Below are 14,279 nucleotides of genomic sequence, written 5' to 3' on the forward strand. Positions count from 1 at the left end.
CGAGGGTCCTGCTCCGGGACACAACACCGGGTCAGAGGAAGGACACGATCATTAAAGCATCCGCTGAACGCCACTAAATCATCTCTCGTCATGAGAACTCATGATCACTGCATTACTGATTACACAGTCACAACACTAAACTACACACAATAACTTGGCCTATTGTACTCTTCTTTTTCTTTTTTAAAGGTAACTAGTTTGAATTTTTATTTCTTTTTGGAGTTTGTTTTTAACTTCAATTTAATTTTATTTAGTTTCAGTTGTTCATAAATAGATTTATTTATATTTTTGGAAAAAAATGTTCTAAGAATATTAGTTTTTCATATTTTTTACCATAGTACATCAAATGCCTCCGTCTGATAATGACGACACACTTTATCAGTAATCCAGGGTTAGTTGTGCGTCAGTCAGATGAACACTTGTGTACGGAGAACACACAACAGATATTGCTTTTGTCTGTAATGCATGCAATTTTGCATTTATTTATATATTTATTTATTTATTTATTTACAATATTTGTGCATGCATTAATGCACTAATTTATGCACTTACATTATATATTTATTTATGCACTAACAATATTTATGCATGCATTAATGCATTTATTTATTTATGCACTAACAATATATTTATCTATGCATTAATGCATTTATTTATTTATGCGCTTAGAGTATTTATTTATTTAGGCATTTAAAATATTATGCATGCAGTAATGCATTTATTTATTTATTTATTTATTTATTTATTACATTATTTATGCATGGATTGTTGAATGTTTAAACGAGTTTTCACTTCTGGTATTGGTTGTTGTAGTAGTTGTGGTAACAGTAATGTTGGTGAGATGAGGGAATAGGAAGCACACGTTCTGCTGTTTTCTCTTTATATAGAACACATATATTAGTGAAGGAAATGAAACTCTTTGCAGTGATTATCATCTGATAGAGGCCGCTCACACACACTGTCCTCTTCAGCCTCTCCGCATCATTTCTCCTTTATTTAATTATGCGAGCGCTGGTCTTCCCACGCCGGCGAGAGGTTAACCGGCTGCTCAAACGTGTCAGTCTCTCGCCAGATGAATCGAGCACACGTCTGCAGCCTGTGGCGTGAATACATTACTATAACATACTGTACATCTAGCACAACCAGAGCTCTCGTTCAGACCATAAATCATCTTTCATTTCTGAACTAATGAGAGACCAAATTATTAGTGCTTCGTTAATTATCCGTGGCTCACGGGTGCAGTTGGAGATAATGAATGACAGCGTGTGCTTTATACTGAGACAGGTATCACTGCTTATATGTGTGCTTAGTGATTAGATACCTCTGGTGTGTGTGTGTGTGTGTGTGTGTGTGTGTGTGTGTGTGTGTGTGTGTGTGTGTGTGTGTGTAGCTTTGCTTTCTAACAACTAAATGCAGGCCTGCTCTCAAAATAACCAATTATCTGAGCACGACAGGTACTGAAAATCTCTCGTTCTGAAGCATTTCATATTTATTTCTCTGTAGTGTTCCTTCATTAATCTCTATTCAGTGATTGTGTGTGTGTGTGTGTGTGTGTGTGTGTGTGTCCTTGTGTTAAATCACCGTCACCAACACATGAATAGGATGGCGTGACTACAAACCTTTTCTAATATATTAAATAGATTAAATAATTTAATAATGCTTTTTAATATATGTAAATCTAATAAAGTGTAAAAATGTGACATGAATGTGTGTATTTGGATTAATGTTAAAGGTACACAATTCTGGATAAACTGAGAATCACGATTATTTTGTTTAAAATTGAGATCACGATTCTGAACAGACAATTAAACTAAATAATGTGATTTACTAGAGGTTCTGACAAACGTTAATTGCTGCAGTCTATTTAAAATGTTTAATTAATCTGAATGAATTATTTTTAAAAATCGTGTTGAGTGAATGATTCAATGACTCACTGAAAGACTTCACTTGTTTCATTAACGTATGAATCAGCGTTTTTGAACGAATCCCTTGAATGTATGATTCAATTACAAATAAAAAAAATTAAGTCACTTGTCGCCACCTACTGGTGTAACGACGTAATTCATACAATCTTTATTTGAAATGTCAAGTTACTTTTAAAAGGTAATTCACTCTATTTTCATTGCTAGCATAGACATCAGTGTTTTTATCTGAACTATTAACTTTTATCTCAATACTTCTGGGATAATATAAATATGGTGTGTTAAAATCAGCCCTAAAACTAGCAACCAAAACAATTAAAACACCAAACTCTCATACGCACTCACTCACGCACACACACACAAACACACACACTCCTGAAGCTGCTCTCAGGACCTGCAGTGTAATGAGCAAACAACAGTTGTTAAATAAAAGAAGATGTTTGTCTAGGGAAGAAGTGCAGTGGAGAACAGACTCTCTGAAGCTTTAATGAGAGTGAAGGAGGGATGGAGGAGAGATGGAGGAGGGATGAAGGAGGGATGGAAGGAGGGATGGAGGCATGAATGAGAGTGAAGGAGGGATGAATGAGAGTGGAGGAGGGATGAAGGAGGGATGAATGAGAGTGGAGGAGGGATGAAGGAGGGATGAATGAGAGTGGAGGAGGGATGGAGGAGGGATGAAGGAGGGATGAATGAGGGATGAATGAGGGATGAAGGAGAGATGGAGGAGGGATGGAGGAGGGATGAAGGAGGGATGGAGGAGGGATGGAGGAGGGATGAAAGAGGGATGGAGGAGAGATGAAGGAGAGATGAAAGAGGGATGGAGGAGGGATGAAAGAGGGATGGAGGAGGGATGGAGGAGAGATGAAGGAGAGATGAAAGAGGGATGAAGGAGGGATGAATGAGAGTGAAGGAAGGATGAAGGAGGGATGGAGGAGGGATGGAGGAGGGATGAAGGAGAGTGAAGGAGGGATGGGGAGGGATGAAGGAGAGATGAAGGAGAGATGAAAGAGGGATGGAGGAGAGATGGAGAGATGAAAGACGGATGAAGGAGGGATGAATGTGAGTGAAGGAGGGATGAAGCAGGGATGGAGAAGGGATGGAGGAGGGATGAAGGAGGGATGGAGGAGGGATGAAGGAGGGATGATTGAGAGTGAAGGAGGGATGAAGGAGGGATGGAGGAGGGATGAAGGAGGGATGGAGGAGGGATGGAGGAGGGATGAAAGAGGGATGAAGGAGGGATGGAGGAGAGATGAAGGAGAGATGAAAGAGGGATGGAGGAGGGATGAAAGGGATGGAGGAGGGATGGAGGAGAGATGAAGGAGAGATGAAAGAGGGATGAAGGAGGGATGAATGAGAGTGAAGGAAGGATGAAGGAGGGATGGAGGAGGGATGGAGGAGGGATGAAGGAGAGTGAAGGAGAGTGAAGGAGGGATGGAGGAGGGATGAAGGAGGGATGAATGAGAGTGGAGGAGGGATGGAGGAGAGTGAAGGAGGGATGAAGGAGGGATGGAGGAGGGATGGAGGAGGGATGAATGAGGGATGGAGGAGGGATGAAGGAGAGTGAAGGAGGGATGAAGGAGGGATGATTGAGAGTGAAGGAGGGATGAATGAGGGATGAAGGGTTTCAGGTGACGGATGTTCTTCTGCCCTTTCTGACCGAAGACACACCAGTTCTGTAAACCCTTCATACATGCAGCCGCTCCTAAATAAATGATATCATATTAATAAACCAGAGCAGAGGTCGAGAACGGTCATGTGACCTCAGGAGCTGCTGAAGATCTGAATTATTCATGCGTGTTTTAATCCCGTTTACATTCATTTGTGTTTTTGTGTTGCAGTATAACTATGAAGGAAGTGACATCAGCGATCTCCCCGTTGATCTGTCTGTGGTGTGGAATGGAAACTTCATCATCGACAACCCTTACAACATGCAAGGTAACCATGGCAACCACTGCGGTACGCTGTAGCTGGTTGCCTAGCAACCTTCACTGGATGCTGCAGAGAGTTGCTGCATTTGTAAATGTTTCAGAGCATCTTTTGCTGGAGTGAGCAAGTGTGCCTGTGATTAATGCTGGTATAATAACTCAATTGACAGTCAAATGTGGGATATTTGATTTTTATTTATTTTACTATTATTTATTTACTCATTTATTTACTTATTTGTTTTCTTATTTTAGCATATTTTTATTAATTTATATATATTTGTTTATTTTAAACTAAAATGTATTTATTTGTTTATTTTTAATTTAATATAATTGTATTTATATATTTATTTATTTGAATCTTATTTATTTATTTTCTAAATTTAGCTTTATTTAATTAATTTATATATTTGTTTTATTTTAATCTAATATGTATTTATTTTCTTGTTTATTTTCTTATTTGATATAATTGTATGCATCTAATTTAATTTAATCTTACTATTTTTTTCTCATTTATTTGCTTTTCTTATGTTTGATTAATACATCTATTTATTTATCCATATGTATTTATCAAATGTTTTTTTTATTTTATCTTATTATTTATTAATTTTCTTATTTTTAATTAATACATCTATTTATTTATACATTTTAATCTAATATTTATTTATTTTAATGTCATTTTTATTTATTGTATTATTATTATTTATTTACTTGTTTGTTTACGTATTTTCACATTTTAATCTAATGTTTGTTTGAAAAATTTTTTTTTTTTTTTTTGCATTCTTACACTGTTTTTCTCTGAATATTTTCCCGTATATCATCCAGAAGCTTTGAGTGTGTGTGATCTTCTCCTCTGCCGTGAGATTGAGTGTGTGTGTGATCTGTGTGTGTGATCTTCTCCTCCTCAGCGCACCTCTACAAGTGCTTCGCTCTGAGGGAGAGCTGTGGTCTGTGTCTGAAGGCCGAGCCCAGCTTCGAGTGTGGCTGGTGTGTTCAGGACCGGAAGTGTTCACTGCGACAGGAGTGTGCTCAGCCGGAAAACACATGGATGCACGCCAGCGCCGGGAACAGCCGCTGCACACACCCGCGCATCACCAAGGTCAGTTTCAGCACACAACACACCAGGCGTGTGGGCGTTCATATTTATGCAGAATTTCATATTTTCCAACCTGAGAAGATGACCGTGAATTGCGTAAATCTTTCGATTTTCAAATGCATTTTAAACACAGTGATCAACATCTGAAGTGGATCAAAAAACTTGATCAAAGTTTTCCTAAGACAAGAACGGGTTGTTCAAAATTCATGTCTAACTTTGATGAAAGGTTTTGATCCACTTCAAATGTTGACTACTGTACATTTATTCAATGCAGGGAAACTGTACCATTAAATGCTCCTTCTTTATGTCTTACAGTACTTTCTTTGCTTTCAAACTTTAGATCAGTAAAGCATTACAATTTGTAAGGAGACTTGATTATTAATCTGTCATCAACAGAGGAGTTTTGGGTCTCTCTGCGGTTTCCAATAAAGTAAAAGCTTTGTTTTAATGTTTGAAAGCAAAGAAAGTATTAAATGATAGTATTATCATTTTACTGTTATTCTCTAAATAAAAGTTTTATTATTGTTGTTATTAATGATTAATTAAAAACATTTTTAATTTTTAGTACAACCGCATTGCAATAATAATAATAGTAATAATAATTTTTTAAACAAAAAGTTTATTTAAATTTTTTGTTTTATAAATGTAAATAAAAATATTATTTTGTTTAATAATAACAATAATTATTATTGTTAATGTTTTTTAAATGTTATTGTTCAAAATATTTTATTTACATTAAAAAAAATAATAATAATTATTATTATTATTATATTATCATTTAAATAAAATGATTATTATTGAGTAATTATACATTTTTAATTTACATTACCACAGTATTACTGCAATAATAATGTTTATTGATTTGAAAAATATTTGTATTTTATAAATGTAAATAAAATATTATTTTGATTAATAATAACAATCAAATTAATAAATATGATTATTAATTATTTTATTATTATTATTCAAAACAATATTTTAGTATTTACATAAAAAATACAAAATCAGAAAATACAAAAACTTTATAAACTATTGCAGTATTAGTATTATTATTTTTATTTTTATTAAAAAGCCTAATTGGATAAGGAGTAAACTTTCTTTTTTTGTCATCATCTGGTCACATGCCCATCGAACCCCTGATATCGTGACACCGGTGATGTTACAGGTGCTGATGAGGGACAGTTCTCTTCCTCTTTTCTTCACTCCGTTCTCGATGTTCTCCCTCTCTCTGTGTCTCTCGAAGTAGATTTTCTAGTCGACTTCTGAGTCCTCCTGCCAGAGGAATATTAACTTTTAGAACGTCTACTTACTAAATTTACATCCCCTCGTGTTAATTAAACTCCTCCTTTGTTCTCGTCATTCGATTTCTCATGCGCTCGCTCTATCTGTGCGGCGCCGCCGTCGTCTTTTACTTATTAGATTAGGTGTTAATTTAATTTGGAGAAGAATGAATTTATCACATGGATTATTAGCACACCATAGGCGCTTTGAGAGCCATCTGTTCAGAAGATGTACACCTATTCTCTGCTCTTCTGCTTTACTCTCTCAGGCTGCGCTCTCGTATCTTCATCCGTGTATCTGTAAAAATGTGTGAATGTCAAATTAAAGCAGTCCCTCTGAAACCAATTACTGTGCGCTTCTCGTTTCGCTCTCCGCGTGAGTGTGTGTTTGTGTTCTGCGCTGGTTTGGCTGGAGATATCGGCACCGCTGATGAACTTCTGATCTGGTGTGTTTCCCGAAAGCATCGTTAGCCAACTATGTTCGCAAGTTCCGTCGTTATCAGTATAATTCAACGAGTCAGGGTTTCCCGAAACCATCGTTACAACGAACATTCGCAAACAGCATCGCAGAGTCGTGTGTTTGGAGCGACAGATCTCCACCTGTGGATAGAAGCAGAGTTTCTAGATTTCATGACGTGTGGACTCAATAAATCCTGATCTTGAGCAGAATAATCAAGCTGACATTCAGTGCAATCTATATCTGTTATTTAGAATACATACAAATGTCATTTAGTTTGTAAAGAGGTTTAAATCGCTGTTTCTGAAGAGTGTGAACGTGCTCTAGTGCGTAAGAACGAGCCTATGATTGAATCTGGAAATAAAGCAAAATAACTGAGAAAAATGAGAAATAGTCCTCAGATGCTTGTCTGTAATCTATAGCAGAACATCTAGCGTTAATTCGATCTCAAACAGATTCATTAACAGTAGTCATTACTCCAACACCTGCGTGACATCATTAACCAATGTGGTTGAACGAACAATTTGCAACAATATGGTTTCGGGAAACAGTCGTGACGAGCTAGTTGATTTCTTCAGTGATGTGTCGTACTATAGTTGTGAAGCAGCGAGTTACACAGTTATATGGGAAACACACCTCTGATGGCTTTTTTAAGGAATAGTTCATTGACGTTCTTCTGTTGATCTGTCCTGGTCCAGTTGTCTCCTGAGACCGGTCCACGGCAGGGCGGAACCAGACTGACCATCACCGGGGAGAACCTGGGCCTTCAGTTCAAAGACATCCAGAACGGCGTGCGGATCGGGAAAGTGGCCTGTACGCCCATCGAGGAGGAATACGTCAGCGCTGAGCAGTGAGTCTCTCATACTGACACAGTTTCTGTGTTAATTCAGTTTAAAGAGTCTCCTACAACAGGTTTACATGCATCAAATGTCAAAAACACTTAAATGTCCTCGTAATCTCCAGTGCAGCATCAGCTCTTTTCTCTCAGTGTCTGAAACGCTTCGATCGAAGATTCAGTCTCTCTAAACCCCGCCTCTCTGAGCGCTGCTCTGCTCTGATTGGTCAGATGGCCCAGTTTGCTGTGATTGGTCAGATGGCCCAGTTTGCTGGCATAATATCATCATATTAGAGTGATTTCTGAAGGATCATGTGACACTGTAATGATGTAATGATGCTGGAAATTCAGCTTTGATCACAGGAATAAATTATATTTTCAAATATATTCAAATAAAAAACAGCTATTTTAAATTGTCATAATATTTAACAATATTACTTTTTTTTTTTTATCAAATAAATGCAGCCTTGGTGAGCAGAAGAGACTTCTTTTAAAAACATTAAAAATCTTACCGATCCCGAACGGCAGTGTATATCGTTACAGTTGTCGCTCTTGGTGTGAACGGGCCGTATAGGTCAGGATTTTAATATCGGTGCGTCTTTAACTCGTATCACTCGTTTGACGGTAACCATAGCAACAGTAGATCATCATCATTGTCACTGATGAACAATGTATTGGAACATGTATCGGTTATCAACTGATATAAGAGATGCTGATTTTTTTATTAAATTTAGCAGTATCATTTGATTTTGCACATAGATCGTCTGTTATTTGATATTTAATTGTGCATGCTTATATACACTTTTTTAGATCACTTTTTCCATCGTCTAATCTTAATAACAAATTCAGTCTCAAGGTTAATATCCATTATTCAAACCACACATTAAATTGTTGTGATGCCAGAATTCACTTGCAGCATTTAAAACGGTTGATTTTAGTTTTTTTAAGTAAAATGTTTTATTCTGCAACAGAAACAAGCGTCCATACCCATCACTGTAGATCAGCGTCTCTCATTGAACAGCAGTGACGTCTGTTTTCTGCGGTCGCTTTCCTGGCTTTTCGACTGTTTCCAGTCCTGTTTCTGAAACAGTCACAATGACTACAGTTTCCTGGAGCTAAACAAGCATCATGGTTTCATAGCAAACACAGAAACTCTTCTCCCATCCGCACTAGAAATGCTTGACACAGACGCAGGGCGGTTAATAACTCACGAGCCGCCCCAGGGCATGATGGGAGGATTCTCTGTCCGTCCCATTAATCACAGAGAGCCGTTTTCCAGTCCAGTGAGGGTTTTACTGCGTCTCATTACAGTGGTGTGTGTTCATGTAGTGCCTGTAACCCGTCTGTCTCGTGTTCAGACGCTCAATCATTGTTTTGAACGTTTAGCGCCGGCGGCCGTGCGTCCAGACCAAACAGCATCCTTCCTTTCTCTCTCTTGAAACCAACACTGATGTGAGTTAAACTGCAGTTCATCGACTGGCCACTAGAGACTGGCTGCAGAAGAGACTCAATCCCATAAACCCTCATGTTAAAATGCCCAACTTTACAGCAGAAATAAACATGTTTACAGTCTGGTGCAGAAAGTGGTTTTGGTCTATATAGCTAATTTTGCCCTTCATGACGACTGTGAGGAGGGTGATTATTTATAACTCATCTGTTTAAATTATATTAAGTTAAAGTTCTGCATAATTAAGGGTGTGGCCACTTGAGTGACAGGTGGATTACCGCTGATGTCACTACTAGTCGTTTGTCTGCTGTCTGTCAGCGTCACGTCACCTCAGCTAATCCGCCTCGCTGCACATTTTCGTTTATCCGGGAGTGACGCGCTGCCAAGATGGCGACGGCCGGCTCCGCCCACTTTTGGCTTCAGAAATGCTCTTCAGAAACACTACGCGTGACATCACGGACACTACGCCCATATTTACAGTCTATGATCCAGACCCGTCTAAGACCCTTGTCTCTCTCTCTCTCTCTCTCCCTCTCTCTCTCTCTCTCTCTCTCTCTCTCTCTCTCTCTCTCTCTCTCTCTCTCTCTCTCTCTCTCTCTGCAGGATTGTGTGTCGTTTGGCCGATGCCACAGGTTACCGTGTGCAGGAAGCTCAGGTGGAAGTGTGTGTGCGAGACTGTCTGCCGGAGTACAGGGCCGTGTCTCCTAAAGCCTTCACGTTTGTGGTGAGTTTCAGTGTCAAGGGGATGGAGAGGCAAAGCGCCAAACATTAGTCCCAAACGGATGAGTAATAACTTCTTGCGGTGTGTAAGATCCAAAAGGAACTCAAAAAAGATCCGCACACAAATATTAATTGGTATATGTCACCAAGCATACACCTGTGTAAATGGTGTGTAAATGACCGCAGGTGTGTGCTTGGTGACACCTGGCACTGATGAAGGGTTGAACCTAAAAACGTTTTGCACACCTTGCACATTTCTGCACTTTTTCACTTTATTTGTGGCCTCTGGACAATAAAATCCTGTGAGCTTTTTGGCCTATATTCGTGTGTGGATCATTTTTCAGATTTTTGAGTTTCAGTGTCTCACATAAGACCGGACGAGGACGGCTTCTCTAGTCTTGTGTTACAAACTGAATGTATGAAATTCAAAAGTTTTTTTCCAGCTGAAGTGATTATATTTCATATCTTCTCCTGTCCAGTCGCCGTACTTCACGCGTGTGCTGCCGTCATACGGGCCGATCTCTGGAGGAACGAGGATCACGATCCACGGCAGTCACCTGAACGCGGGCAGCGCCGTCTCCATCAAGATCGGACTCAACACCTGCCGCTTCCTGAGGTACTGCTCATCTCTTCAGTCACACTGTAAACTCTGAACCAGACCTCAACAGCAGACGGACCTTACTGTGACCCTGGATCACAAAGCCAGTCTCGAGTCGCACGGGTATATCTGTACAATACATTGTATGGGTCAAAATGGTCGATTTTTCTTTTATGCCAAAAATCATTAGGATATTAGTAAAGATCATGATCCATGAAGATATTTAGTAAATTTCCTACCGTAAATATATACAAAATTTATTTTTGTGAGTGAATGCGGCACAATCGCGAACATAAATGAACAACTTTAAAGGCCATTTTCAGATTTACAATAGTTGTATCTCAGCCAAACCATACATCAATGGAAAGCTTATTTATTCAGCTTTCAGATGATGTATAAATCTCAATTTCAAAATTGTGACCCATGTGACTGGTTTTGTGGTCCAGGGTCACATTTAAGCTTTGACCGGTTGGGTTTGACGCTTTCAGACGCGGCCCTCAGTTGTGGGATCATTTTGTGATAAAATAAATTAACAAAATATTTACTACATTGTTATAATTTATTATGTGTTATTGTTGACTAAAACTATTATTAATTATTTTTAAATTAAAGTAAAGCTGAAATTAAATCAAATATATATGTTAGAAATTTTGCTTTGGACCTGAAATACAAAAAAAAAAAAAGTTGAAATACTAAAATAATTAAAACTGAAGTAAAAATAAATAGAAATATTAAACAAATTACAAAAGCACATAATAAAATGATGAAATCCTAAACTAAAATTAAAATGAAAATATAAAATAACAGCTTATTCAAAATATTAACACATACTATAATAGCATATAAACAGTACTAAAATAGCATCCATGGTTTTTTGGTAAAATGTATTAGTAAGTAAGTAAATTTTATTTATAAAGCACATTTCAACATAGCAGAGCTATCCAAAGTGCTGGACATAGTAAGAAAAATAAACTAAATAAAAGCACAGTAACGTAGAACCACACAAAACAAACAGTAAAACAAGGATATTGAGTATCAGAACGCCAGAGAGTAGAGGTATGTTTTCAATTTTGATTTAAAAATGTTAAGGGAAGGTGCAAGGCGGCATAGTCGGGGGGCGGCAACTGAGAAAGCTCTATCTCCTTTAGTTTTTAAACGGGAGCGGGGAACATATAATAGAGCCTTGTCTGCAGATCTTAATCTGGAAGGTGGCAAAGGAGTAAGAAGATCTTTAAGGTAAGATGGAGCTTGGTTATTAAGAGCTTTAAAAACAAACAATAAGATTTTAAACTGAATTCTAAAATGAATCGGGAGCCAATGAAGGGATGCTAAAATTGTGGTGACATGATCATATTTCTTAGTCCCGGTCAGCGGCCTTGCAGCTGCATTCTGTACTAACTGGAGGCGACCAAGAGATGACTGAGGGAGACCCAGATACAAAGAGTTCCAGTAATCTAGGCGTGAGGTAATAAAAGCGTGCGTAACCTTCTCCAAGTCTTGCGCTGACAAAAACGATTTCATATTGGAAATACTCCGCAATTGATGAAAACTATTCCTAACCACGGAATTTATTTGTTTAGTTAAGCACAGTCCATGATTACACCAAGATTCCTAACTTGGGAGGAAACAGAGGGAATGCTATTTAAAGCAAATTATTATTGGAATGCTATTTAAATAAAATATTTCATTTTTCATTTTGTACAAAGAATTGACCACTTAGATTTTGTTCATGGAAATTAAGAACATTTCAACTTATAATTTCACATTAGCATAATGCGTTTATTTTACTATTATTCTCAATATATAAATATATATATACACAGACACACACCAACAAATTTTGGTGTGGAATTTCACCTGAAATCTTCTCTTTGCCGTCTGATAGCATCTCTAAATGATCGTGCTGTCATAATGCTTTATCGTAGGGGTGAAACATGGGTTAATGTATGTCATTTTTTATGACTTTATTGTCTCAGGGAAAATGTATTATGCAGTAAGTGTAAAATAGCACTGTCATGAGACAGGAACTGGCAGAAGTGACTGATTTCTTTTAGCCGTCTTCAGAAACGATTGATGGGTTTGTGTTGTCGGAGCCAATCATGTGACGACAGTCTTGTCAAAATACATCCAGAACTCTGCAGGTTTCACCAGTGCGTGTTGTGAACGCGGTTGCCTAGGCAACACCGCAGCTTCACACACACACACACACGCAGAGGACACTGATCAAACATGGGAACAAACCTTCAGACTGAATCTCATCCTCCTCTTATCTGTCACATGACTAAACGCGCCGTCAGACGCACATGTGTTCGTTTGATCAGATTAAAGTCCGTCATGTTCAGAGCCGTGAATCTGTGATCTTTGAACCCCCAAGCCTGATGCAACCTGATGAAAGTGTGTGTCACACACACCCTGCGCTCACACACACGTGATCCGCTTCACAATCAGTTCTCTCTCTGGGTTTGCCAATACAATCAAATCATGTAATAACAAACAAGAAAAGTGTGTAAAGGTCTTTGCACATTGAGTCCGAAAGTTTCGTACGTTAAAAAATAAATACAACTTCGCGTTGTCAATCACGTTTACACACTGCCTCTGAAACTTTCATCCGTTATGAAAAAATTCGGATCTGGTTAAATTTTCTGTTTTTCACATCCGTAGCAAAAGTTGTTTTTTTTACAATTCAGAGCCAACGAATGACGAATACGAAAAAACGCATACGGAAAGCCCTTTAACAGAAGGAGATGTTGAGTTTGTGTGTGTGTGTTTGACAGGCGGAGCGCCCGGGAGATCGTGTGTGTGACTCCGGCAGGGTTGGGTTCAGGCGGGACCCCGGTGATGGTGGACATAAACGCAGCCGAGCTCAGAAACCCAGAGGTGAAGTTCAACTACACGGATGATCCCAGTGTCCTGAAGATCGAGCCCGACTGGAGCATCGCCAGGTGCGTCTCCGTCTCTCACTCACACACACTGACCTGTTCCTTTAGATGAGATTGTGAGTCTCTGGAGCTTTGAGGAACGTCACTTCATCAAACTGATGACAGAGAAAAGCTGCAAACAGACCAGCGCTGAACCGCGAAGAAGAGAGAGAGAGAGGGAACGAGAAGAGACAGACACGTGTGGAGAGAGAGAGAGAGAGATAGACAGAGACAGAGACAGAGACATGTTAAACAGGTTAATGCTCCAGCATGAGGAGAGAAAGAGAGAGAGAGAGAGAGAGAGAGAGTGAGAGTGAGTGAGAGACATGTTAAACAGGTTAATGTTCCCGCGAGAGAGAGAGAGAGAGAGAGAGAGAGTGAGAGAGAGACAGAGACAGAGACATAGACAGAGACATGTTAAACAGGTTAATGCTCCAGCGTGAGGAGAGGGAGAGAGAGAGAGAGAGAGAGAGAGAGAGAGAGAGGGTGAGAGTGAGTGAGAGACATGTTAAACAGGTTAATGTTCCCGCGAGAGAGAGAGACAGAGAGAGAGAGAGAGTGAGAAAGAGAGAGAGACATGTTAAACAAGTTAATGCTCGAGAGAGAGTGTGAGTGAGACCCTGGTTAGTTTTTGTACCTGAAATTGTGAAAATAATTTTTCGACACTCCATTCACACACACGAATAACAGCCGTTTCATCTTCACATGTCTGTTGTGTTTCACTCATTACATATTAAATAAATGTGATATTGTTAACAGTGTCCTGACTAGTTATACTTGCCTAACATGGATGTTTATATGCTTCCATGCAAATTTAAAAATCATATCCATTTAAAAAAATCTATATATATATTTTGAAATTCTGAACATAATATGCACTGCTGTTTAAAAGTTTGGGGTCGATAAGATTTTGTAATGTTTCTGAAAGTAATGTCTCTTCTACGGAGGCCCTCTAGGGACCTTTGCAAAAATAAAAATATACAGACTTTCACGTATTTGTATTTGTATTTCACGTAACTTTTTTTTCAGTATTTGATGAATAGAAAGTTCAAAAGAAAAGTGTTTATTTTAAAATAAAAAACTT

General features: G+C 38.5%; 1 protein-coding gene across 1 annotated transcript in view; it reads left to right on the forward strand.

The window, feature by feature from the left end:
* plxna1b (plexin A1b) overlaps positions 1–14,279 on the forward strand; it is a 152,675-nt gene that overhangs the window by 103,153 nt on the left and 35,243 nt on the right. The window contains exons 11-16 of the mRNA XM_079882971.1: positions 3,761–3,857; positions 4,753–4,943; positions 7,376–7,527; positions 9,563–9,683; positions 10,159–10,295; positions 13,052–13,219. Of these exons, the coding sequence (XP_079739097.1) occupies positions 3,761–3,857; positions 4,753–4,943; positions 7,376–7,527; positions 9,563–9,683; positions 10,159–10,295; positions 13,052–13,219 (866 nt within the window). The remainder of the gene's footprint in view (positions 1–3,760; positions 3,858–4,752; positions 4,944–7,375; positions 7,528–9,562; positions 9,684–10,158; positions 10,296–13,051; positions 13,220–14,279) is intronic.

The sequence above is a fragment of the Squalius cephalus genome (genome assembly GCF_949319135.1).
Source record: "Squalius cephalus genome assembly, chromosome: 10".
NCBI classification, from domain to species: domain Eukaryota; kingdom Metazoa; phylum Chordata; class Actinopteri; order Cypriniformes; family Leuciscidae; genus Squalius; species Squalius cephalus.